Source organism: Phyllosticta citribraziliensis (genome assembly GCF_038025025.1).
Source record: "Phyllosticta citribraziliensis strain CPC 17464 chromosome Unknown J3D65scaffold_4, whole genome shotgun sequence".
NCBI classification, from domain to species: domain Eukaryota; kingdom Fungi; phylum Ascomycota; class Dothideomycetes; order Botryosphaeriales; family Phyllostictaceae; genus Phyllosticta; species Phyllosticta citribraziliensis.
In genome coordinates this window covers 1,966,885-1,992,381 of record NW_027117341.1, presented here as the reverse complement: position 1 = coordinate 1,992,381, position 25,497 = coordinate 1,966,885, and the positions used below count along the sequence as shown (strand labels likewise).

At 57.8% G+C, this 25,497-nt stretch overlaps 9 protein-coding genes across 9 annotated transcripts; 3 read left to right on the top strand and 6 right to left on the bottom strand.

Annotated features, from left to right (window-relative positions):
• Nucleotides 1–43: 43 nt before the first annotated feature.
• On the top strand, nt 44–2,303 carry J3D65DRAFT_693742 (major facilitator superfamily domain-containing protein; the record flags this gene model as incomplete). The annotated part of the gene is made up of 6 exons (XM_066803967.1): nt 44–122; nt 154–245; nt 295–382; nt 430–781; nt 840–1,321; nt 1,402–2,303. The coding sequence occupies 6 exons, from the start codon at nt 44–46 to the stop codon at nt 2,004–2,006; spliced, it is 1,698 nt and encodes a 565-aa protein (XP_066657205.1). The 3' UTR covers nt 2,007–2,303.
• Nucleotides 2,176–3,360, bottom strand: J3D65DRAFT_303179 (uncharacterized protein). Its single transcript, XM_066795215.1, has one exon. The coding sequence runs from the start codon at nt 2,945–2,947 to the stop codon at nt 2,345–2,347; it is 603 nt and encodes a 200-aa protein (XP_066657204.1). The 5' UTR covers nt 2,948–3,360; the 3' UTR covers nt 2,176–2,344.
• Nucleotides 3,361–4,018: 658 nt separating this feature from the next.
• Nucleotides 4,019–4,877, bottom strand: J3D65DRAFT_693738 (uncharacterized protein; the record flags this gene model as incomplete). The annotated part of the gene is made up of 1 exon (XM_066803966.1): nt 4,019–4,877. A coding segment is annotated over one exon (630 nt), but the record flags the coding sequence as incomplete, so codon positions are not given.
• Nucleotides 4,878–7,399: 2,522 nt separating this feature from the next.
• On the bottom strand, nt 7,400–9,497 carry J3D65DRAFT_569170 (uncharacterized protein). The gene is made up of 2 exons (XM_066797618.1): nt 8,421–9,497; nt 7,400–8,311 (listed from the first exon to the last, which is right to left on the bottom strand). The coding sequence occupies exons 1-2, from the start codon at nt 9,453–9,455 to the stop codon at nt 7,778–7,780; spliced, it is 1,569 nt and encodes a 522-aa protein (XP_066657202.1). The 5' UTR covers nt 9,456–9,497; the 3' UTR covers nt 7,400–7,777.
• Nucleotides 9,498–10,613: 1,116 nt separating this feature from the next.
• J3D65DRAFT_601942 (armadillo-type protein) lies at nt 10,614–13,590 on the bottom strand (the record flags this gene model as incomplete). Its single annotated transcript, XM_066798071.1, has 3 exons — nt 10,614–10,984; nt 11,031–11,865; nt 11,911–13,590. 3 exons carry the CDS (start codon nt 13,588–13,590, stop codon nt 10,614–10,616), a joined length of 2,886 nt encoding a protein of 961 aa, XP_066657201.1.
• A 2,643-nt stretch (nt 13,591–16,233) lies between these two features.
• Nucleotides 16,234–16,794, top strand: J3D65DRAFT_601941 (uncharacterized protein; the record flags this gene model as incomplete). The annotated part of the gene is made up of 1 exon (XM_066798070.1): nt 16,234–16,794. The coding sequence occupies one exon, from the start codon at nt 16,234–16,236 to the stop codon at nt 16,792–16,794; it is 561 nt and encodes a 186-aa protein (XP_066657200.1).
• A 763-nt stretch (nt 16,795–17,557) lies between these two features.
• J3D65DRAFT_601940 (GPI ethanolamine phosphate transferase 3) lies at nt 17,558–20,782 on the top strand (the record flags this gene model as incomplete). Its single annotated transcript, XM_066798069.1, has 2 exons — nt 17,558–17,751; nt 17,797–20,782. 2 exons carry the CDS (start codon nt 17,558–17,560, stop codon nt 20,780–20,782), a joined length of 3,180 nt encoding a protein of 1,059 aa, XP_066657199.1.
• A 1,011-nt stretch (nt 20,783–21,793) lies between these two features.
• J3D65DRAFT_693715 (uncharacterized protein) lies at nt 21,794–22,582 on the bottom strand (the record flags this gene model as incomplete). The annotated part of the gene is made up of 1 exon (XM_066803965.1): nt 21,794–22,582. A coding segment is annotated over one exon (489 nt), but the record flags the coding sequence as incomplete, so codon positions are not given.
• A 517-nt stretch (nt 22,583–23,099) lies between these two features.
• J3D65DRAFT_302942 (heterokaryon incompatibility protein-domain-containing protein) lies at nt 23,100–24,840 on the bottom strand. The gene is made up of 3 exons (XM_066795212.1): nt 24,762–24,840; nt 23,581–24,684; nt 23,100–23,401 (listed from the first exon to the last, which is right to left on the bottom strand). Exons 2-3 carry the CDS (start codon nt 24,464–24,466, stop codon nt 23,343–23,345), a joined length of 945 nt encoding a protein of 314 aa, XP_066657197.1. The 5' UTR covers nt 24,467–24,684; nt 24,762–24,840; the 3' UTR covers nt 23,100–23,342.
• Between the last annotated feature and the right edge of the window lie 657 nt (nt 24,841–25,497).

Sequence of the window (25,497 nt, the reverse complement as noted above, 5' to 3'; positions counted from 1 at the left end):
TGTGCCCAAACGACCTGACATCGAAACAGTTAACCACTCGACCATGTCCGTGCTCCCGATGGATACCGTCGAAGATGTTCCAGGCACCGAGTACCTGGTTGATGGTATGGACATTGTGCTTTGTGCGTGCCAATCGCTGATCGTCGGGGGTAGTAAGCCACAACCTTGACGTCTCGCACGCCGGGGCGGGGACTTCGGACATTGTCTTGCTGCCACAACCCACGCTTTGCGGCGGCGATCCGTTGGTGCGTGGAACAAACTACTCTTGCAACTACATGACTGACGAGATACCAGAATTGGAGCAAATACAAAAAGTACTATCAGCTCTTCCTGCTGTCGCTGTACGCATGTTCCTTTTCATACGGCGAAAACATTCTCGGGGGTAGAACAGCCATCACCATACGCAAACGCAAATCTGACAATGACCAGCGGCATGGACAACCGTCAGCCAAGACACGGGCGTCTCGCTGACCAACATGAACGGTGGCAGCGCCCTCAACTACCTGCTTCTCGGCTTCGTCAACATCTTCTGGATCCCCGCATGCATGAAGATTGGGCGTCGACCCGTGCTCCTATTAACCACCATTCTGACTCTATCATCTGCACTGTGGACAGGTTTCTTCCACGGCACGGTGCAGTGGATGCTTTCCATGGTGTTGGGAGGCTTCGGGACCAGCGCTTACGAGGCCGTCATCCAGCTGTGCGTGTTCGACATGTTCTTCGTACACCAGCGGGGCCGCGCGCTGTCGGTATATCTGTTTGGCCAGCAGCTGGGGTCTATGTGAGTTACTACCTACCCAAGGGCATCGAGTTTGTCGTGGGCTGACGCGAGATTGCAGCCTTGGTCTCGTCGCTGGCGGCAGCGTTGCCGATGCGCTTGGCTGGCGGTGGTCGCAGTACATCTCGGCCATTATCAATGGCGGCGTGCTTCTCCTGCTGCTGTTCACTTTTGAGGAAACGATGTTTCCGCGCTTCCTCTTTACTAGTCATGGGGCAAACATCGCCACATCGACAACTACGGCGCCTGCGCTCCCTGCGGAAACCAACAACGACGAGGCCGGACACCTTGACATGGAGGGCAAGAAACCGCGTAATTCAGACGTCTCCGTCTCAGATGTTGATGTTGGCGCCATCGTGCCTGACATCCCTGCGCGAACTTGGCCGCAGCGGCTGAAGCTGTGGACGTACTACGAGCAGGACCGCACGTCGTACTGGCACTACTTCAAGCTGCCTTTTTACCTCTTCACCTTCCCCAACATCGTAATCCCAGGATTCATCTTTGCGTTCGCGTGCACTGCAGGCATTGTGTCGTTCAACACAGGTAAGGTCCTTCCCGCTCCCCCTGATCCACCCATCCGCGCCACCACCTCCATAAGCACACCCTTAACGCTCACCAAACAGTCTCCGAAATCCTCACCGCGCCGCCCTACAACTGGAGCACAACCTCGACCGGGCTCCTCTGCCTCGCCGCTCTCGTCGGCGCCATCATGGGCTACACGACCAGCGGGCCGCTCTCCGACGCGCTGGTGCTGCGCCTCGCGCGCCGCAACGGCGGCGTCAAAGAGCCCGAGATGCGGCTGTGGGCGCTGGCGCCGTGCTCCGTGTACGGCGGCGCCGGCTACCTGCTGTACGGGTGGGGCGCGGCGCGCGGGCTGCACTGGGCCGTCGTCGCGGTCGGACTAGGCGGCATGATTGCGCAGCAGGTGGGCGCCAGCGGCGTGGCGACGGCTTATGCGATGGACTGCTTTGCCGACGTCGGTGGCGAGTTGGTCGTTGTGTTGGCGATTTGCTCCAGTTGTGTTAATTTCGCTGTTAGTTATGCCGTGCAGCCGTTTATTGAGGCGGCGGGGTATGGCGTTGCTTTTACGGTGTTTGGGGCGCTTGTTATGGGGAGTTTGGTGGGAGGTGTGGCGTTGGGATTCTGGGGGAAGAGGTGGAGGAGGATGTGTAAGGTGAGGTACATGGGGTTCTTGACGGAGAGGGGAGCGCTGATGGTGCAGGTGTGAGAGTTGGGACGGGATTCTGGACGCGTTATTGCTTCATGGTCGCCAATCAATCATCCACGGGTGGGAGAACTCCATTTCGTAAGTCACTTCTCCATTTTCTACTTGCACTGTGTAAGCCAATGAGTGGGGAAAAGTGGGCCGTAGTATCCACGCCTGTTTTGCCGTCAGTCTCATGTACTCGCAGGGAGAAGAACCATGTTCAGCTTACCGTATCGACTGCTGGGGACAAAAACCCCAAATGTCCTTCCCTTTCATAACGCAATCATCCCAATTTCCCTTCGTATCATCTGTGAGTGCTCATCGCCAATGGTATGGGCAGATTAGCGACCAAGCAACCGTCAATCAAGTGCGCAACTCGTCGCCAGCAAGATCCTGATTGAATGCATTAGCAGAATGTCAAACATCTGTGAGTAGATCTCGCCACTGACCAGCCAAGCCATCACGCGCGCAATCCGGAAAGGCGCGAAACTGGTCAGACCGCCAGCGTGGGGACGATGAGTCAACGACATGGCAATGACGCGCGCAGCATAGCGAGCGCGCATCGGCTCAAGGCGCTGCTCATGGCGCATGACAACCTTCGCGCGCTGCTCAATCGTCGGGTGCTGCCAGAAGGGCGCAAAGAACGGCAAGGCCATGAAAGCGTCGACGGCCTTTGTAAACATCTCGCGGCCGAGGCAGGGGTCGGTCACGCTAAATGGAGATTTCTTGTACGTGAAGCAGCCGAGAATCGACTTGTTGAAGAGCTTGTGGAAAACGGCACCGTCGAAGTCGAAGAAATCGATGAAGATCTCCAACTGCTTGGCCACGATCGACATTGCTTTGATTGGCTTGAAGAATTCGTAGATGTAGTGAAGTCGATATGCCTCGCGCAGGTGCGGCGTGAGATCATGGCCGCGGTAGTGGGCCTCGAGCTCAGGAGCAAAAAGAAACAGCGAAGCCATCGTGGGCGGGTGGTCCGGTGTGGTGGGGGAAGTTGTCTCGACGCGAGGCACACTTGATCATCTAAGGTGTTTCGACCGTCAGCTTCATGTGCTGTCTGGAGGTTACAATTGGTGATGGATGTTTCAAGGCTATACCAAAATTTGCGGTCGCAAAGAGTCGAGCTCGTTGAAAATGGTGGAAGTGAAGAGCGCGTGCGGGCGCCGGCGAAGGCGAGCGGCGAGCAGCCCAGTGACTTGACCGTCGCAAATGATTTGGCGATGATGGAGTGCTCAAATCCGGCGAGATTCAATTGTGAAAGAGTTCCCAGAGCTCAGGGAAGCCCAGGACGTATGTTGTTTTGTCTGGGAGAGGACGCAACTGGAGACGCGCCCAAAAGACGACCGGAGGAAATAACACTGATGACGTCCCGCCGCCCACGACGCCCGCCGGCGGGGACAGACACAATCCGGGCATGGATACTTCTGAGGCTAGCTCAGCAGCAACTGGAAAAGCGAGGATTTCGGCACATGAGGAGCTTTCACACGCTTCTACAGTAATCCGAGATGTCCCGGGCCGACAACGGTGCTCAGGGGCATTCGAGATCCAGTCCTGACATCAAAATTTCCGGCTCCATCTTACGGCCACCACGACAACGATATCTTCAATCTCCTCCACCAGCAGTCCCGGTTCCTTCCACCCGCCCTCCCGCCGCATAAGACGCTTCTACTGCCACATTCTCCATACCCCAGCTCATCCGAAGCGGAATGCTCTGCCGTGTATCCATCACATCGCTTGACGATTGAGAAAAAGCCACGCCATGTTTCTACGACACACCCGCTCTCAACCAAACATTTCAACACGACATGAAGAAAAGAATCACTCACGCAAGTGCCAGCGCCGCACCGCCTTTCGGCCACCAAACTACTAGCTGTGGGATATCAGGAGGTGAGCTTTCTGTTGCAGATGCCACACTTCTTCGGCAACCAGCATCTTTTAGCCAAAACATCCTATTTCGCACTCCAGACTCAAAAGAAGATCTCCAAAATTGTGCAAAAATATTGAGAATGGGCAAAACTCCTTGTTTTTTCAGAGATGTTTGTCACAGATTCTCACTCAGGGGGTGACATCTAAATAGTAGCTGGATTTTGGCAGCACACAGGATCTCTGTCAGGGATGAAAGTGCGAGAGCGCCGCCATCCCAAGATGATTGCTTTATTCGGTGAGCGTCGACCATGCTCGGCGACGACATAATACATACGACGGCGTCAAGCAACCCGTGCAAAAGCAAAATCCAGACCCTCGCGAAGATTCAACAACTCCTCAACAGATCACATCACGAGAACCCACGCTCCCACCACCACCATGTGTTTCTTTTCTTCTTCCTCCTCTTCTTCTCCGTCTCCTCCCATCCTCATGTCGTCCTCTCCTCCCATCGACTTCCGAAGCTACTACTCCGGCAAGGGAGAAGACCTGCAGCATCACATCCGCCGAGCGTACCGTCTCCACGGCATCTACGACATGCTCAAGTTCACTCAAACTTTCCCTGCCAACGCCGCCGCTCTGGATCTCTTCATCCACTCCTTCGATCCAAACGAGGAATTTTACGACCATCTCTTCACCAACCGACGCGGCTGGTTTCCCTTCTACTGGGATGACGAGTGCCTGGACCCGGACAAGTTCCGCGCGGCCCTGGACGCCTTCCTGAACCTCGAGGACTTCGAGGACTTCTGGCGTCATGATAATGTTCGGCATCGCAAGCGGCTTTGCGTTGGGCGCCAGGAGAGGCATGCGAAGCTTTTGGCGGCCCGCGTTCTCCGCACTGGCTTCAGCTTCGTCCTCAAGCTCTTTCAGTCCTTTCAGGGTCTCAGGAGCAGCAGCCCTAGCCGCAGCCGTAGCCGCAGCGTTGGCCACAGCCGTGGTCGCAGACGCCACCGCTCGCGCCGCGGTTGATGACGCGCTGAGCGAGACAATCGGCCATACAGCGCCAACACATCTCAACTCAGTGACAAACACAACCAACCCAAGCGACTGTACAATTCATTCCAGCAAACGCAACCATGCTTCCACGAAGCCGTCAAGCAAGCCGTGCAAACCCCCGACCCTCTTAAATATGCAACAATGCCCCAACAACAGATCATGAGAACCCAACGCTCCCAATACCATCATGGCGTCTTCTCTGAACGATCTCCGCAGAGCCTACCGCAGCGGTGAAAAAGATCTGTGCCGCCACCTCCGCAAAGCATATCGGCTCCACCACATCTACGACATGCTCAAGTTCACCCAATCCTTCCCTCACGAGGCGGCCAAACTGCGCCTCTTCATCGAGACCTTCGACCCAGACAGAGAGCACTACGCCAGTCTGTTCACCAACCGGGGCAGGCAGCCATTCGAGGGCGATGATGAATGTCTTGAGCCGGAAGTTTTCACTGAGGCTCTGGAGGAGTTCCTTGAGATGGAGCATTTCGATTATTTCTGGCAGGATGATACTATCCAGCACCGCGGGCAGGCTTACGTTGCAGAACAGGAGGAGGTCGTGCGTCTTCTAGCCGAGTTCTTCATTACCCGGGTGTTGAGTCTTTTCGGTCGATTGGCGACCAGTGGAGCGAGACTTTTGGCCAGGCGTTGACACAGCACGTACACTTCTCAACTCAGTGACGGACACAAGCAATCAGAAAGAGCGTCCATTCCAGCAGCCTTGCAAAGCAATTGCGCAGCCAAAGCCGTCACAAACGCCAGCCATCAGTCAGATCACGACGTCGGCAAGCTAGGGGCGTACAGCGACAAGTGACGGCCGCAATCCATACAGTGGTCAGTTCACCTACCCCCCGCCGGTCAGTCCCCTCAACATCCCTTCCACATTTGACGTGCCTAACTGACCAATCTCCAGCTACCCTCTCTACCACGTTTAATTCACCCTTCGCGATATCCGGACAACACACGGCATAGACACCTCTTCCGTCGACAAAAGACGCGGCACAATCGGACATCGAGAAAGCTCAACGGGAAGGAGGTTATGAAAGGGCTTTACGGAACAAAAGGCCGGTGCTTCCCCTGCTCTTTGGGCGCGCCATGAGGTGGACTTGTTGCGAGGGATTTAGTGGATAGGCCTTCTTCACCACGACAATACATGTACACTGCGGCTTCTGCACTGAGTAGTCCTACTCACAATCACCAACAAACCCCGTTCCCCTTCCTGCCTTTCCTCTCACCTTACGATAGACAATCAAGAAATCACGACACATGCATCAGCTCAAGTATATGCCCAGCCCAGTGCGCAGTACCAGCTCTCCCGTCGCTCGCACTAATCCTGCATCAACAACCCCGCGTCCGCACAGCCAACGATACTGCGGCTTGTAACCCAAGACGACGATCGCCCGCGCACCGAAAACAGCGCGTAGCCCCAGTCGCCGCCAAACAGAACAGGATAGGTAGCCTGCTCCCACCACCAGCGCCGTGCTGCATACCTTGATACCTCGCCCCCGTCATCAGTGATCAGAAGCGTAAGGCCCATAGGGCGGTAGAATGCGGTCATGCCATGCCCCCTATCTACAAAAACACCTTCCTCAAAACCACAGGCAGTGCTCCACCACCATCGCACGCCAACCCGCCAACCCTCCTCTACGCACCTACGCTTCGGCACTGCTGCTCGAATACAAAGCCGGCAGTTCTGCTAAAGGAACATGCAGTATGCAGTATGTGGAGGCTGTCCCTAGTTTCTTAGGGAAGACTGGAAGACTGGAAGACTAGTAGACTGCAGAAACGACGGTCTGGGTGTTGTGTGATTGCATGCCACACGGCGGCGGTGCCGCGACGCGTCCACCCATCGCAAGGAATCTGCAAAGTTAGGAGAAGAGAGGTCAAGCGAGGACGCACCATCTCGCCCACCCAACTACCCATCCAGGCACACTTCCCATCCCTCGGCGCCGATCCACCCATGCCATGCCGTGCCGTGCCGATGTTTTCTGCACCTACACACGACACGACGACGACGACGCAAGGAGGCTGGTTCCTTCCTGCGCGTCTTCAAGCCCCGTGCCTGAAGAAGCAAGTGCACGCGTGCCCTGAAAGTGCTCAGGTCGGCATGGGATTGAATTGCTGTGATGGCAGTGGCAATGATTGGCCTGACAAAGAAGACTAGAGTAGAGTAAGGTAGAGTGATGAAGTTTGTAGATTGTATAGATTGTAGATTGCTACATATGTAGGTAGGGGGGTATCTTTTCTATTTGTCACTCCAGACCTCCTTTCCTTCTCTCTCTCTCTCTCTCTCTCGCCCAGCCCAGACACAGCACACTCCCACCCACGCTCGCTCTCTCGTCCTCACTCACTTCTCCCATCTCCCACTTCCCCGTCACCCCACCACCGCCAAGACCGCCAGTGAAGAAACGATATGACATGAGATGAGATGAGGTGCCCGATTCCCGGGTCTGTCCCTTTGCCACCATCCGTCAGTCCCTTGCCCACCCACCCACCCTGCATGCAGATGCAGATATGCAGGCGGCGGCAGCGGTGGTGGTAGAGGTGGTGCAGAAAGCATGCAGAAAGCATGCATGTATGCAGGGGGGATAGGGCTCATTTCTTTCTTCACTCACGACGCCCCAACCAGCCCTAGCCAGCCAGGCAAGCCAAGCCAAGCCCTGCAGCTCCCATCCTCACTTCAACCTCCCTCCCTCTCTCCCTCGCTGCTGCTGCTGCTTCTGCTGCCGCCGCGTGAACCAAGAACTTTTGCCGCTCGCGCGGACCGCTCCTCTTCTAAAACTGTAGCTAAGATATCCACACAACCCACACCCTCTCTCTCTCCCCCCCTTTTCAGTCCAGTTCAGTCGCACCTCCTCAGCTCAGCTCAGCTCAGCTCATCCCAGACTGACGCCGCCTTCGCTGACGATGACGCCGTCGCCGGCGCCGCCATCGCGCTGGTCCAGCGCGCGCATCGCCGCACTGCCGCCATACACGCCGCCAGCGGCGAAGACGGCACCAGCGCCCGCATCCGGCGCGATGGGACTGTTGCCGTGCGCGTCGTCGTCGTGGTGGTGGGCGGCCTGGGCCGCGGCGTCGCCATGGGTCGCGTGCGCGGCAGCGGCGCCCGCGGACGACTGCGATGCGGCGTGCTCGGGAGACGACGACGACGACGACGAGGCGTTAGAGCCGCCGTTGCCGCCGGCGTTGGAGGGCTTGGATTTGGATTTGGATGAGGACGAGAGGGCGCTGCGGTCGGCGGCCTGCGTGTGCGTCATGTAGGACGAGTAGCGCAGGGTGGCCAGGATGGCGGCGGCGACGATGACGAGCGCCGTGACGGCGCGGCGCGTGATGATCCAGCGCAGGCCCTCGACGTCGGAGCGCGCGTCCGAGTTGAGCGCCACGGTGATTTTGTAGTTGAGCTCTTGGATCTGCGACGCGTTAGCTCAACATTCGATCCAGTGACGCACAGGAGAAAGCGAGAGAAGGAGGAACGGAGAGAGAGATGGGATGGGTGGGTGGACGTGGTACGCGACGCACCTTGGTCTCCATGGTGCGCTGCTCCATGCGCACCGCCATGTTGCGGTCGTCAAACATGCCCTTGAGCTCATCCTTCAGATTGCCCGTCTCCTGGCCGAGGCGTTGGCCCAAAATGTCCACCTCATGCTGCAGCTGGTTGCGCTGCGTGAGCATGCGCTCATTCTCGGCCTTCCGATTATTGCTGACCTCGGTGGCCAGCTCGCTGCACGCGGCGCGGAACAGGTACGTCTCGTTCTCCACGTCCGACTGCGAAACGAGGCCGGCGCGTGCAATCTCCATATTCTGGTTCAGCGTCAGCCGGATCGACTTCATGATCGAGATGCTTTGCGACTCGTCGAAGCCCGACCCCTCGAGCTGCTTGACCAGCGACCACGTGTCGAAGTGGTGCACGTAGGGCGGCGTCGTCAGGTGCGGTTTGCGCGGCGACGGCGGCGGCATGCGCAGCACCTCGCCCGAGGCGTCCTCGCTCGCCGGAGCGTCGTGCGTGTCGTAGGCGGTCGTGGTGGTGCCGCCGCCGCGGCCGTCGCCGTCGCCGTTATCGGTCGGCGGCGGCGGAGGAGGAGTCGCCGTGATGGACGGCGCAGTCGTATTCTCCGTTTCGAACATGGTCGGCGAAACCTTGGGGACGTCGCCAGATATCGCCGGCGCCGCATGCTGTTCTTGCTGCTTGTCCGCCGCTACATCTTTGCCTCCTTTTGCGGCGCCCGCCTTTTGCTTTGCGCTCTGCTTGGACCCGCTCTTCGCCTTGGTGTTGGCGCCGGTACCGCTCCCATCTTTTTGTGCCGGGTTGGTTGGAGGTATTGGCTCGTTGGCGGTGCCATATCTTTGCGTTGGATTGGCGTCGACCCTTACGCAGCCCCTCGTCGTCGTCACAAACGAGCGCTGGTGGCCCCTCACCGCTCCTCGGGGGTGTTGCTGCGGCCGCGATCTTAAGCGTGGACAGTGGGCGTGCCTGGGTATTGCGCTGGCTTCGGAGGAGCGGCCCAGCGAGCGGAGGAGAGTTGGGCGAAGAAAGGGGAGGCGTGGCGTGGTCATTGAGCGGGGTGCAAAGTGTTTTGGGTGCGAGGTAACGTTCAGGTGGGATGCATGACGATGGTGGTCGGCGGGACAGGGGCGAGGAGATGCTTCGGTCCGATTTCGGCGGTGCGAGCAACAGAAGCCGGCACACGACGATGCAAGGAGTTTGTACCAAGACCCAGCAAGCAAGGCACTCCAGCATGGAAAAAAGTCATATTTGGCCTATTCTCATACTCCAGACGACCCTCTATCCGAACGAGAAGCAATGGTAGCCAAGGACGCCGTCAGACGGACAGCAACTGGTCAACGACAGCAGCGAGCGAGCGAGCGAGCGTGGAGAAGAAAAATGTACAAAGGTACAACAATGGCAGACCGCAAAAAAAACATTCTGACAACGCCGACAGCCGACTATAGTCCTGTTGTACCTACGTACGTACGCGTTCAGTGGCCATGACAGACGTGGACATCTACCGTCATACCCGAAAAGAGCCCGAGCAAACAGACAAGGAGACAGGTGAAAACAAACAAACGACGAGGCCATGTTGCTCCGATTTCCCCTACCGTACCATTCATTCACACCATTGTACTCTCGTTGTACATTGTAGCGTGACAGCGTCAAAATTTAGTCGTCGTCGTTCAATCAGTCTTTAGCGAAGGTGGCGGCTCTGTCGGTCAGCGCAGGCCGAGAAATAGACAACCCCGAAAGAAGTGAAGAAAACCCCTGAACCCCTCATTTTGTTCGCAGAAAATCGAAAAAGGCGCCATTATCTTTCAGTCTTTTTTTTTCTTTCCTTCCCGCGCTCAGGAAAGATTGCCATGCACACACCGTCTTGAAGGCGGCAAAATGGGAAAAAAATGGAAAAACACGAAATCGAAACGGGGTGAATAGTACATATGCTCCAGGGGCAGCAAAGGCGCGACGCCGCGCGATGAAACGGCGCGAGGCCCGTCAAAGGCGAGGCGGTGATGGTGAAGCGTGTTAGCTGGGCTGCCCTGCGTCGAGGGACCCAGGTCGTCTATGGCGCGATTCGTTCTCGAAATGGCAACATGTTCCTTGCTAGGAACGCCAACCGTCAAACGCCGAAGCGAACGATCGAAAACAGACAGTATGAAACAGTTGATATGTTCGCGCCGACCGTGTTGCCATGCCGTTTCTCGGCCGAAGCGTCACAGCCATCAGGGAGCAGCCTTTTGCAGCTGCGGAGAGTCGCTGGCCACCGTAGGAGGCGAGCTAGGCTGAGTGCTCTTGTCGTCCGTCATGCCCGATTTGGGAGAGCCCGTGGCCGAGGGCTGAGTGCTCAGCAGGGTCGGACTGACGCTGTTGCGCTGAGCCGCGTCCGGAACCATGCTGTGCGTGTCAAATCGATGCATCTTCTTTTCGACCTTGTTGAGGTTGTTAGCTAGCTTGTGCTGGTCATCGCCACGCAAGGCGCCTACAGCTTGGACCTGTTTGCCCGCCAGCGTCCGCTTGGCCTTTTGGATCTCGGGTTGGAGTTGGTCTACAAAGTATGCATAGTCGGGCGGGGTCAGGGTGTCCAAGAGTTTTTCTGTCCAGGTTAGCAGTGTCGTAGTGTAAGCGGCCGCAATACGTACGAATGACATAGTTGCCAAAGCCATCTTTGATGAGGGACACGAGCGTGCTCTCTCCCCGCTCCGTCTTTTCGCACACCTTGCGCATCATGTCGCGCCGCTGCTCGTCGGTGCCATAGACGAGGCACTTTTCGACAACGTTACTTGCAAACTTGTGCTTGGCGAAGGCGAGCAGCTGGCACTTGACGAGGTCGATGATTTTGGTACGGTCCTCTGGCTCGCCGTGCTCGATGATATGCTGCGTGACGTAGTTGCCGTACTGGTCAGGGATCAGAGTCATGGCGCACAGGTGGAGCTCTGAAAGAAGAGCGCGGCGGGCGGGGCGATCGCAGTACTCCAACATGCGCTGGATGACGCGGCACCCGTAGCCGTGGACCGAGAGCGTCGACACCTGACCGATGAATGCGTCGACGATGAATTGAATGTGTTCCCCGGGCACCCGCTCAATGGCCTTTTGGACGACGTGATTGCCATTTTGGTCCTTGACGCAGCGTAGGACCTGACTCTCTAGCTCCTTGACCATTGACGCTTGCTGGTCGGTCAAGACGTGTTCGAGCGCCTTTTGGACCACTCTGCAGCCGTACATTTGCAGCGACAGGTTCAAGACATGGCCTTTCATGCGATTGGCCAGAATGCGCTTCTGGTTCTGGTCGCCATGCTCAAAGAACTTTTGGATGACATAGTTGCCAAACACGTCCGTCATGAGCTGCATCGCGTTCGGCTGTATCTCTTTGAACACGCGCTCTTTTTCGTCGCTGTTGGCCGTTTCGAGCTTTTGCTGGATGAAGCGAGAGCCATGCTGGTCGCCGCTAAATTCGCAAATGTGGTCGTAAATGTCCTGAAACAGTTAGCAGTTGCAGTTGGCGCTAGACGGTCAACACACCTTGAGGTTGTAGTGCTTGCTGCGGCTGTTGTGTTTGAACTCGTCGAGCATGGCACTTCTGAGACCCGGGCCGCTCTCGTCCTGTCTGGGACCCTTTGGCGGCTCAATCTGATGCATCATCCCCGGCATCATCGGCATGTGCATGTGAATGCCCGGAATGCCATTCATGTGCATGCTGTAAATGTACGGGTCGAATTGACGCGGAAACTGAGCAGATAGCTGCGCGTATGGCGGGTAGCCTTGCTGTTCTTGCTGAATGCCCCGCAGCTTTCTCTCCAGCACCACGGCATCTTGCTGCGAACGTCCATTTTGAGGGTTACGCGAGGGATACAGAGGATCGTAGACGGGCGGCGTGCCGCCGGTGGAGTAGTATTGCGGGCTCTGCCGGAAATCCACACCAGGCGTCATGACGCCGGCACGGTTGCCAAACTGGAAGCCGCGCAGCGGTGCGTGGTCGTACTGGTTGGAGTTGAGATTGGGGTAGCCCTCAGGAGTAAAGGAGCCGGCGCCATTGTCCTCGGCCCCGAGATGCTGTTGAGTCATGTCCGCAACTTGACGCGCATACACTGATTGCTGGTGGCCGTAGTTGGCTGCACTGGTCTGCGCATTGAACGACGACTTGTGCAGCGTCATGGCTTGTTCGGGCATCTTGTTGTCTACAGACATGCGAGAAAATGGGGAGATGATGTCACTGTATGCCGAATCAATTCGCTCCTGGTAGCGGCCATTGGCCTGGCCTGACATGGACTGCTGTTGCCCACGGGCAGCGGCCGAGACTGGCTGAGAAAAGCGGGCATAGGGCTCGGCAGACTGGGGAAACTGTACAGGATCCGAACCGTGGCGCGATGGAGGCAGACTGCCGCTCCGCGAAGGGGCAGCGCTCGAGTTGGAAAAGTATTCCGAATTGGCGACGCTGCGGCGTTCTTCAGTCGGCGAGTGGAGGGTTGGAGCATCGGTCCAGGTTCTCATGCCCGAGTCGGCCGACCTCTGGCGCGGGTCAATGTCGACAAAGCCACCAAAATCGCCATATCTGTCATCCGTGGCACGTCGGACGACAAAATTTCCCGAGGTAGGGTCGAGGTTGGGCTTGGTCGTCGACTTTGTGGCCAGGGCCTGCGCCATCATGGGGGCGCGAGAGACGGGAAAGCGCTGGGACGTGGGGTCGACGTAGGCCTGCGAGGACGGGACGTGACTGACGGGCGACACGCTCGAGGCTCTCCGGCTTGCAACGGGCTGAGTCGTTGTTTCGGATATGTTCCATGGAGTCCGTTGATGGCTCCACTGGTCCGTCTCTGACGAGGCGACGAGAGACCCTGAACCAGTCTTGCCCTCGACCTCTTCTGGCAGCGACGAGCGGTAGGAGGCGTTTTCTGCGCGCACATTAGCAAGCGGGCGGATGGGACCCGAAGAGGCCGTGGCCTTACGGTCCCTCGGGGCGAAGGCGGTGTTGAGGGCGCCGTTGCCCCAGATGTTGCCGTAGGTCTTGGAGCCGTTTGTAAAGGACGGGGGCGCAGCGGGGCGTTCGTCGTCAGAAGGGCGGACACCGCCAAAATCTCCGAAGCGGGAGGCCGACATGGCCTGGGGAGGGTCAGGATTGCAGTCGCACACGAGCGTGGTAGGCTTACGCACCTTTCCCGTCTGCAGCGGGAACGTCTGCCTGCTGACCATGCCCGAGACCATCATCTGTTGGTGGAGGAGTAGGAGGGTCGAAGAGGGCGAGGCGTTGGGAGCACCAAGCCAGTAGGATGCGTTGTGGTTGTGGTGGTGTGGAGCGGGAGCTGTGGTGCAGGCTGGGTCAGCATGGATGACGACGGAGGGCGGCGGCAAGAGAGAGGGAGCGAGGAGGCACCTTTTAGGGAAGTGGAATATACAGAGAGGGCTCGGCAGGTTGGAGCGATTGGGGCCCCTTGGGTAGACAGTAATTACAGAGGGCTTTGTGTGTGTGTGTCAAGCACTGCGCATGCTAAGCTCGAAGTGGTATGCTCGCGCGCTTGTCAAGGGACGCATCAGTGAGTGCCTCTCTCGTCCCAAGAAGGCGCAGAGGGTGTCGCGAGCGGGTGGAGAGGCAAGGGATGCTGCAGGTCGAGGAAGCGAGGAATCTGGCGCGTCGTGGCAAAGGACGGCGAGTCGAGTGGACGGGCTCCCGTGGGAGTGGGAGAGGGACGTGAGGACGTGTAAGGTAGGTACTGAGGTAGTTTTTGGAAGAGGCGGGCGGCGGGCGGCGGGCGGCGGGCAGCGGATGAGGAGCGAGGAAGCGCGCGGGAGGGGCGGAAGCGCGAGGGCCAGCGGAGGGTGGACGAGGGGACGAGGGGACGGACGAGCAAAAGAATGGTGTTGAGGATGGGAGCGACGAGAGGTGTAGGTGTGGAGCAGCGAAGTTTGGCGGCGGCGGCGGCGGCGGCGGCGGAGGATGCGGGAAGGGAAGTCGTCTGAGTCTTGGTAGGGCGGGCGTCTTGGTGTTGGACGGGGAGTCAGGGCAGGGCGACAGAGTTGCGAGGGGCCCCAGTCAGAGGCAGAGGGTACCTAGTCGAAGATGGTGTTTGTGGCTCTGCGGGCCGCCCGCTCTCCAGCTCTCCAGCTCTCAGGCTGAGATCCCCTCTGGTTCAGGTCATGGATCGCCTGGCTGCCCTTGTCGCCCTGCTAAAAATGGGGCCGCAGTCGATCTCGCAGGCTCTCATGGACGTCTCCCTCTCCCTCTCCCCTCTAGTCGCGTGCCGCCGTTGCGCAGGGCTGCTCCGTGTCTCGACTCGACCGACTGCCGCCTGTCTGTCGCAATCCATCAACGAACATCCGTCTTGTTGTCGTCGCCATCCTCACCCACCCCACCTCACGACTCCACATCTTCCCATCATTCCATCCGTCCACCGTACTACATACGCAGCCACTCCAATGGTCAACGACTGCTCTGCCGCTCCCCGGCGCACCATCTTGAGACAGCATGGTTTCACAGCGTCCTCGCCTTGCCGATGAGACGCTGGCTTCCCTCTGCTCTGTTATTTTCCGACGCAACATGAACCTGTCCATTGCCCTCCAAGCCAATTCCAAATGCCCCCGTGTCACGCTGCACACCCGTCGGCCCGCACGCCAGACCTGACCAAACCCGCTGCTCCACCTTCACCGCAGCTAGAGATAACGACTAAAAAGCCTGTCGTCTGATGCCAAGCCCGCGATAACGAACCGTAGTCGTTCTCGTAGCCTCTTGCTCTCTGGTGTCTGAGGCAGACCGACTGACATTCGCTCGCGCTGGTGGGCTGCCTGCCGGCGCCTGAGGTGTTCTATTCTCAGCAGCGCACAAACTTCGGCCCTTCGAGTCGCCGTCTGAGGTGGTCTGGATTCTGGAATGCCTGCCGTTTCTGTGGACCACTCTGCTGCGTGCGTCATCTTGGCCAGCCCAGCCTGCCGAGCTGCAAAGAATGAAGGGCCTACATAAACATCATCACCTTCCACGTGCGAGTCTCTTTGTAAGTCCAAGTCTTCAGTCTTGTCGAGTTCCTTGCGGGGAATGCAGCGCCGCCTCAGGCCTCCCTTGCGTCGACCCCCAGATTTCTCATCTCTATGACACCGGATGCGCCGCAGGAGACCGCGCTCGCAATAACCTTAACGGCAACTCTATCTGTGTATGGAAAAAGGGACTCGACGTGAGGAATGATTTGCGTCGTCTCCCTGTCGCCGTCGACGGGCTTGACGAGCTTGGCTCCTGAGCGACTCCCTCGACCGCAGCGCCGACAACGACGGAAGACATGATGGAGGAGATCGTGATTCGCTTGGACGGTCCACGCAAGCGCCGTGCTGCGGGCGAGGTGCATGTTGGTCCAAGAGTTGGTTGGCAGATCCAGCAGCGCAATTTCCGTCTCGGCGCTAGCGTCCCAATTGGGATGCATGACAACCGCCTGCTCCTCCTCCCGCTCCCTTCTTCAACACCCGCACGTCTCTCGTCCCCGACTTCCTTTCTCTTTTCCTTTCCCGTCCGCCGTCGTTCATTCCACTTGCGAGCACCTCCAGTCGCCGGCTTCACTCTCTCAGCCCGACTGTCTTGCCATACACTCTTTCTCCACGACCACAACAACACTCTCGACCGTCCGCTCAAGTGCCCGCCGCCCCGAAAAACTCCTTGCGCCGGTACGCTACGCCCTACAGCCGAGTCCTCGCCCGCCGCGCATACTCGCCCGCCGCATTGCTCACGATTTGCCCAGACACTTTCAACTCAAACACGCGTCTTCCAACACCCTTCGACCCTCCTCGTCGGCCCCCTGCGCACTTGTTTTGGCTCTCGGAGACACAGGTCCACCCCAACAATACCAGTCCACCGCCACTCGTTTCACCATGGCCTACTCGACTCTGGTCCGCCGTAGCGGCGATTTCAACCTCACGCCCGCCATGATCAAACTCCTCATCGCTCTTTTGGTCCTCGTCCTGGTCGCCTTCCTCTCCGTCATTGCCCTCTTCCTGCTTCGCCGCGCACGCAACTCCAAGAAGCAGTCGGACCTGCCCATGTACAATGAGCACGATCCCAATGCCAAGGTATCGCACCACCACCGCAGCCTGACTCTGACCACGGCCCCTCCCTACCCTGGCGACAACCGCGGCTCGATATACGTCTACGATGAGAAAAAGGACCTCATGAACGAAGCGCGCTCTCCTGACAGTCCCATCCCAGAGATTCGCATAACTTTCCCCGAGGAAGTGGACGACAAGGGCAGCAAGCAGCCGGGCCGCGTCGTCGTCGTTCGCGTCGGCGAGCACAGCGTCGGTCTCGAGCCCGTCCAAGACGAGCAGCTGCCGCCCTATCAAAAGGACCACAACGACCGCTTCGTCTCCCTCGACCTCGAGCGCATAGGTGGTCTCAAGGAAAAGACCACCGAGAAGAACGAGTACTCGATTTGAGCCATCCTCGTACCCCGGACACTTGCCTTAGCAATCAATGCCCGTCCTACCAACCATTGAAAGCCCCTGGCTACGACCGATTGAGCTTTCTCAGTTTCTTTCTTTACCTTTGATGACGATTTTTCTTGTGTGCAGATTCCTCGGCGGTCTGCACTCTTTTACTGGTGTTGGTGCCAGCTCACCCTCCTTATTGTTTATTCCCCCAATGCAATCCACCACTCGACAACCTGCAGCGTTGGCGTTTGCGGAGGAGCGGCTCTGGGAGCTCCTGATGAAAAGGCCCTTGCACTGCACATTTCGGCGTCCTTTTCTGTACATTCTTGCAGCGCGCTTGCTTTTGGCACATCCGCAATGAGACCACCCCCCCCACCCATTAGTTTTCTGCTGCAAAACTGTCTGGATAGTCGGTTTGCGCGTGGGGACTAGCGCTCCCCTCGCAAGTTTATAGCTTCTATTCTGTAATGTATGATACAAAACCCGCAAAAGGGCGCCGTTGGAAAGGTGGAGACGGTGCCTGGTTCCTGCAGTAGCGGAGGCGGGAGAGGCCGTCGGCCGGTGTGTTTACCAAAATAGAGCTCTCACATGGCAACAGCCCGGCCGCTCGAAATTAAGCTTGTTCCCGTCGCCCGCAGGGATCCAGATGCTGACGTCGATCCGAACCTTTGCCGAGCTTGAGCTTTGATTTCGCCGACCAAGCTGCCTCTCTCGCTCGCCGCAACTTTCGCCCAATGTCATTTCGGTAGCCACTTCAATCGAAGCGCCAATGGAGGACGGCAAACCCAGGTCCGAATATCAGGGCATTGCCGCCCAGTTTGCCGCCGCAAAGGCCAGGCAAGACCAGGAGGAAGCCCAAGGCCTCCGCAACCGGTCTGGAGATGCAAAGGCGGCCGACAAACGGCGGGAGCTGCAGTTCAAGAGCTCCCACAGCCTGCTCGTGGCCTTTTTGGTCCTCATGAGGTAAGTTTGCCTCCAGGCTTCGTGTCGTCAGCTAACTTGGCGCAGCGTTCTGCACATCCTCGGCCTGTACCTCTTCACCACCGGTTTTCTCCTGACGCGTCTGGTTCTGGACGACAAATCCGATTGCGCGGTGCCCCCGATAGACTTGCATGGCGCCTCGCATACTCCAGGGACGGTCGAAAAGGGTTGCTGGCATCCAAAGTCGTTTGAAAAGGCCGTCGTCATCATCGTCGATGCGCTGCGCTACGACTTTACGGTTCCATTCCTACCCCGCGAGGACGACGCTGAGCCGCACCACTTCCACAATGCCATTCCGTTCCTGCACGAGATGGCGGTCAAGAAGCCCAACAATGCGGTGCTGCTGCCGTTCATTGCGGATCCGCCGACGACGACGCTGCAGCGCCTCAAGGGACTGACGACCGGCACGCTGCCAACATTTATCGACGCAGGGTCCAACTTTGCCGGCACCGCCATTGACGAGGATAACTTGATCGCGCAGCTGCGTAATGCGAGCAAGAATGTGGTTCATTTGGGCGACGACACCTGGCACTCGCTGTTCCCAGGCTTGTTTGACGCAGAGCTCACGCGGCCTTACGATTCGTTCAACGTGTGGGATCTGCACACTGTGGACAATGGGGTCAGCGAGCATCTTTTCCCCTACCTGGCGCCCGCCAACTCGACCAAGTGGGACGTCCTCATCGGGCACTACTTGGGCGTGGACCACGCGGGCCATCGCTACGGGCCGGACCACCCGGCCATGGCGGCCAAGCTGCAACAAATGGACGGGGTGTTCCGGCGCGTGGTGGAGACGCTCGACGACGACACGCTGCTGGTCGTCATGGGCGACCACGGCATGGACTCCAAGGGCGACCACGGCGGCGAGTCGGACGACGAGGTCGAGGCCGCGCTGTGGATGTACTCGAAAAGGGGCATCTTTGGACGCAGCCACCCGGACCTCGTCCAGCCGCCTGCCACGGCCAAGGAGCGGCCAGTCAACCAAATCGACCTCGTTCCCACGCTGGCGCTGCTCCTCGGCCTGCCTATACCGTTCAACAATCTCGGCAAGCCGATTGAAGAGGCCTTTGTCGGCCCGCGCGGCGACGACTATCGCAACCTCGCCCTCGTCAACCGCCTCGCGGCCGCGCAGATCCACCGATACCAACACGAGTACGCGCTGGCCAAGGGGCTTACTGAGCAGGAAGTATCGCCGCTGGGGCTGTGGGATACGGCGCAGCGGACGTGGGACGCACTCAAAAAGACTTCCAAACCAACCCAGGAGCAGTGGAAGCAGGTGTATGAGCGGTACTCGGGCTACCAGAAGGTGACGCTTGGCGTGTGCAAGAGCCTGTGGGCCGAGTTCCACCTCGTCAGCATGGTCCAGGGCATAGGCGTGCTGGCGGCGTCGCTGGCCGTGCTCGTCGTCTACGCGCGCGGCGTCACGGGCGACCACACGGATCTGACGCCGCTGTTGTTGATGAGGGGGTTGCTAGGCCTCTTCTTCGGCGCTGCGGGCGGAGCGGCCGCTGGCTACCTCGTCGAGCCTTTCGAAGTGCAGCACTCGGTCTTCTTTGGCGGCGCCGTGCTGTCCCTCATCGGCCTGGCGTCTGCATTGTTCACGGCCAAGTTCCGCGTGCGGTCCCCCCTTCCCACGTCCTTTTGGGGCTGGGTCAGTCTGGTGTTTCCGTCGCTGTTGGCCGTGGGCTTTGCGTCCAACTCGTACACCATCTGGGAAGACCGCATTCTGTACTTCTTGCTGGCGACGCTGGGCGTCCTGTTCTTCGCGTCGTCGCTGCGGCAGGACAAGGCCGAGGACCGCACCCTGGGCTGCTACCACTCGCTCGTCTTCATCGTCCTCACGCGCCTCTCGTCGCTGTCGCGCCTCTGCCGCGAGGAGCAAATGCCCTACTGCCGGTCGACGTACTACGCCTCGTCGACGTCGTCGACGTCGGCCCTGTGGCAGCTCGCCATCCCCTTCGCCGTCGCGCTCGCCCTGCCCGAGGCCGTCAAGCTCTTCTACACGCGCACGCACTCGTACCACGGGCTCGCGCCCTTCTGGCTCGGCTTCACGTTCCGCATCGGGCTGCTCCTGTCGGCCATCTTCTGGGGGCTCGACGCGGCCGACGACGCCGACCTGCTGCCGCAGATCCCCAAGCGCAGCCAGAAGGGCATCCGCGTCGTCTTCAGCCGCGTGACCATGGGCATCGCGCTCGCCGTCGGCTACACCGTCTACGCGTGGTGCAAGCCGCTGCTGCAGATCCGCACGCGCGAGGCGCGGCCCGGCGACGAGGCCGACTCGACCGTCGTCTCCAAGGACGCCAATACGGCGCTCGAGATCCGCGGCTATGCGAACGTGCATGGCACGCGGTACGCGCTGGTGCTGCCGGCGTGGGCGCTGCTGCTGGTGCACGTGCAGAAGCCGATGGGCGCGGGCGCCATGGCCGCGATGCTGGTGCAAATCTTCTGCGTGCTCGAGATCCTCGCGGCCAACAAACTCAACACGCCGAACCTGCCCGTCGCGGCGGCCTCGTCGTCGTCCGAACCGACGCGCGCCTCTGCCTCGGCCATCGGCCCCACGGCCCTCGCCCTCCTCGCCCTCGCCCACTTCTTCACGACCGGCCACTCGGCCACGCTGCCCAGCATCCAATGGGACGCCGCGTTCCTGGCCACGCACACCGTCGCCTACCCGCTCTCGCCGCTGCTCGTCGCCCTCAACACCTTCGCGCCGCTCGTCCTCGCCGCCGTCGCCGTCCCCGCCATCCCGCTGTGGCGCGCGCCGCCCAAACGGCCCGGCCTGCTGGGCGCCGTCGCCATGGCCGCCGCGTCGTTTGTGGCCGTGTTCGTCATGCTGGGCCTCGCGACGGCGGTCGAGGTCGCGTGGTTGCGGCGGCATTTGATGCTCTATCGCGTCTTTTGCCCGCGGTTTTTGACGGCGGCGGCGGGCGTGGGCGTCGCGTGTGTTGCGACGTTTGCGGTGGGCGTGGTGGGGACGTGGTGGGGGTTTGGGAGCGTGAGTACGGTGTTTGGGTGGTGAGTGAGGGAGGGGGCTGAGGGCGTTGAGGCTGAGAGAGTGGTGAGGGAAAGGGGAAGGCGGGTGCACTTGATTGATGTATATAAATGTAGCTAGCTAGATGTAGCGCGCGAGCATCATATCATACGCGAAACCAATCATCTTGATCTAGGGGGGGGGGGGGGGGGAACGTGGACATGTAGTACCCTTTTCAGCCACACCACCTGGCACCTCACCCAAGGACGCAGCCACACCAGCCACATGCGAGCTCAGCTAACAACGCTGGCCTGTGCGCTCTCACGTCGTTCGACGTTGGAAGAACAGTGGAGACTTTCACTTTCAGTTAAAGAAGTCCCCGACCCCCCGACCCGACCCGAGCCACCCACGCACGCACAGCACCTTCCTTCGCCGCCGCGATGGTGGTGGTGAGGGATAGCGGGTAGTTACCACATCATCAGCCTATGTACCGTACCGTACCGTACGCATGGCATGGTACAGTGGTACAGTGGTACAGTGGTACAGTACGAATCTATCTCATCTCATCTCTCACGACCGGCCCGGCCGGCCCTGCCCGAGAAGACTTTGCTGTTGTTTTCCCCATCCGCCTGCTGTACCTGCTAGATAGATACATGGCCAGCGTGAGACGCATTTCAGTTGATCTCCTGGAGAAGGAGGAGGAATGGAAAGGGACGGGGGTCGTGGGCGTGCGGCGGACGGGTTCGTTGTTGCTCGACATCCGGATGTTACGGTTTTCAGCCACACCACTACCTCACCTAATGAAGGACACACCTCAGCCACATTCGAGCTCAGCTAAGGATGCTGGTGTAGGTGTGGCGAAGGGTAGAGGAGGCCGGGGTCATGCGTTGAAGACATCAGATAGAGGTTTGATGTTTGATGTTTGACGTTTGATGTTGGATGTTGGATGATTGATGGATGGATGATGACGCAGTATGGGAGATTGCCGCTGTGGGGCGAATGGTGACGTGGCTTGTGCCCTGAAGATGCAACTTTTAGACGTTCGATTTTGCTTGATGGATGGATGGTGGATGGAGAGATTGCTGTTTTGGGCGGACTGAACGAAAACCGGACCGGCGGGATGAATGCAGATCCGTAGCCTTGCTGTTGTTTTAGACGTTTGATGTTGGACCATAAGGCACTGCCGCTTTGGGCAGAATGGTGACATGGCCTGTGCGCGTGAAGACGCAACTTTTAGACGTTTGATGTTGGACACGATATGGGGACTGCCGCTTTGGGACGACTGGAGAGCTCGCTGATGAAGGGTGCCTACGCGGCCATGATGTTCATTCCAGACGTGCAGTGTTGGACAGAAAATTGCTAGGGTTCATCGAGATGTTGCATGAAATACGATTCGTTCCGCAGACGGCGCGGGACTGGCTTGTTCCAGTCGGTAAACCAGAGGGTTACGGGATCCTCCACGTCACAATCGTAGTAATGCGAGCATAATATGTAGCGCTTGCCTGTCCATAATTGGTGGAATGGGGCAAAGCCTCGGGCCGTGCGTGTGTATGAATGGAATCCGCTGCTCCAAATAAGAGGGAAGTATGGTAGGTCATCTTGCCAGTTCCTTTCTTCTTGTTCTTCTTCTTCTTCTTCTGCTTCTTCTTCTTCTGCTTCTTCTTCTTCTTCTTCTTGTTCTTCTTCCTCCTCCTCCTCCTCCTCTTCCTCCTCCTCTTCTTCCTCCTCCTCTTCTTCCTCCTCCTCTTCTTCCTCCTCCTCTTCTTCCTCCTCCTCCTCTTCTTCTTCCTCTTCTCCTTCTTCTTTTCCTCGTTCATCTCCTTCCTTTTGGATGACTCCTTCTTGTCCATGTCCCTGGGTTCCCTCCCGCTCTTCCTCTTCTTGATCCGGTTTTGGAAGCCGAAAGTGGATGAATAGTTGGCCCCCCGGTCTATTTCCACTCAGCTTGAACACCAGGCGAAAGCCAACTTCCGGAATCTCAAACATCATGGTCGACCCATCGCAGTTCCCACCGTCCGTATAATGGCCGCATGCCCTTTTGGCAAGTCCTGGATCCAAGAATAAGCCTTCCCATTTGTCCCTTCGCTTGAAAAGAGGCGCATATCTTTCCAATGGCGGCTTGCGATGGCACTCCCTTTCTTTGGAATACCAATTGAGATAATTTAACCAACGTGTGCGCACCTTTTTCGTCGTTTCCTGGCTCTCGTCACACCAGTCCAAATAGTCTTGTCTCGTCCCGGGAAGTTCTCTCATGAAAAGCAGGTGCTCATTTCCCCTTCCAGGCTTTTTCCCTGTCAAAAACTCGGGTTCATGTGGCCACACATGGCGTTCCCTTCTGCGGAACCAATTGAGATAATTTTGACCCCTTTGCGGATAATTTCTTCCTCCAGCCATGTGCTCGGCGCATCGCCAGGCGGAACACGTCGGAAGACTGTGCTTTTGGCGAGCATTCCAATTTTCGAACATTTCATCTCCTGCGCCATGGCTAAGCACAAGCGCAACTCCTGTCATCACTGCGCTTTCTTGCAACGTAGGCTTGAAACCGCTCCATTTCAACTCTCTTAAAAGAGTTGAGAATGCCTTGTGGGTGGAGGCGCTCGGACGACACTCAGAAATGTTGAACATCATAACTAAGCAATCGCATGCCTGGATGGTGTGAAGCGCCAACTTTCGGTGTTTTTCTGATGTTTGGTCACTGCTCAAGTATTCCTCAAGGAGGTCAAATACTGGCTCAGTCACCACCTTCCCCTTTACGAACGGCATAGCTAGCAAGTTGGGCACGCATTCATCCCACGATGATTCAGCCACAAGTAATGCGTCAAGTAATACTTGAAATGGTGACTTACTGTAATCAACCTGTATGTAGTCACCAACCGACGAGCCGTCGCTGTTATCAGCTACCAGGCCCAAGATTCCATAGGCTCGATCTTGAGGTAGTTTGCATTTGAGTTCGGCACTCACCACCAGGTCCAGCATGTTCCGTAGGTTATTGAATTGGTCTTGTCCACGCCGCGAGTACAGTGGCCAGAGTTGAAGGAAGGCCTCAAAATCCGCGTTGCTCTCGAAAAGCGAGGTCATTGTCTCCACGTCGGCCATGTCCATTCCGTGGTCTCCGATCATAACGGTTAGACGCTTAGCGTTCACAACCTCTTGCGTTATCCAGAGGCGGTTCCAGTATTCATGTCGCAATACGGCATACGCGACAAGTTCTGTTTCCTGGGAAACCCGGTGGCGGATTGCCGATCCACCTCCAAGCTCCTTTTCCAATTTTTCATCAAACTCAGCTAGCGAGAAATACTGAAGGCATACCAGATGCCGCCCCTCTCTCTCAGACATGTCAAGCCAAGAGATGACATGCTCCGCGTTATTGAATATCTCTCCCATTCTGGGGATTTGCTGTGCCATTTCTTTGCCATCATGCTGATTGAGACAGGCTCGATCAGTCCAGATCCAACTATTGAACATTCGTCGGTCCCACGCCCAGTTGAGAAAGCGCCACAGGTTCTCATGCAGCGGGAACAAGCACGTTTGATCGGCTTCGTTTCCCAGGTACACGTGTCTGGTTGGCGTCGAGTCTCCCCAGACGTATGAAAGCGCTTCATAGTCGAATTCGGTTTGGTCGACGTGACAGATGACGCATGCGACTTCGTTGTTGACTTTTTGCTCTTGGATCTTGATGACTCGGATCGTCGACGGGGTCTCAAGAGGAGCGTATCGATACTCGTTTGACATGGTGAACGGTCGCTATGAGGACCAGGAATATTCCGCGGCTCCTCTAGTACCGTTAAACTCGAAGCTGGCCGCTTTACAGCCAGCGCGAAGGCGTATCTTTTTTTTTTGTTCTCGCTGCTCGATATTCAGCTCCTCTCTGCGGCTCGATTTGCTTTTTCCTCTCTGTGGCTCGATTTTCTTCTCGTTTTGGAGTTTCGTCGAATCTGCTTCTTGACCTACTGCTTGGTGGCACGTCAACAAACATTTTAAATGGCTATCAGATTACTGACTCCCCTTTTTCAAATACTAACTTCCCCTTTTCAATTACTGGCTCCTCTTGCCCATTTAGGCAATAAATCACCATCAGCTGCATTCTTGCAGCGTTCAAAGTTGCCTAATTGGGCTAAGCGCGTTGTCTTGTACCACATCTTGCTCAACGCGTTGTCTCATTCAAGCAAGACACGCTCAGTAAGACGCACTGAATGAGACGCGCTAGGTGAGACGTGATAATATGATGTGGTGGATGATGCTGCCAAACGCCGTGGTGAATAAGGTAGTTGACCTAACTTGACGTGTTGAATTCATAGCTGGGCGTACTTCATTGCCTAAATAGGTAGAGGGGTCAGTATATGATAAAGGGAGTCAGTCAGCCAATCAAGCATACCGCGCCAAAGCCAAGGTAGTCCGGCTTGCGTCAACAGCAGACGCCATGCAAGCCATGCAAACTTGCAGACACCGAGGCTGAGAGACGCTAAATGCAAGACGCGAAGGAGGCTGAGGGCGGCGAAGTTGTGGCGAACTCGGCTCGTGGAGAGGTGATTGGGCAGTGTTGATTCGCTGGTGAGCTCGCGGAGGCTGAAAGCTTGTCAGCATCCAATCCCAACGGCGGCACGACAAACAATAGCAATAGTAGGCACTTACCGACGCGTCGCGGCGTAGCGCAGCACTTGGTCAACAGCGACTGAAAGGCGGCGGTACAAGAGCGCGCAAAATGAGGCAAGTTGAGAGGGCGAATTGAGAGAAGCCGAGACGAGTTGTGGCGAGAGACATGC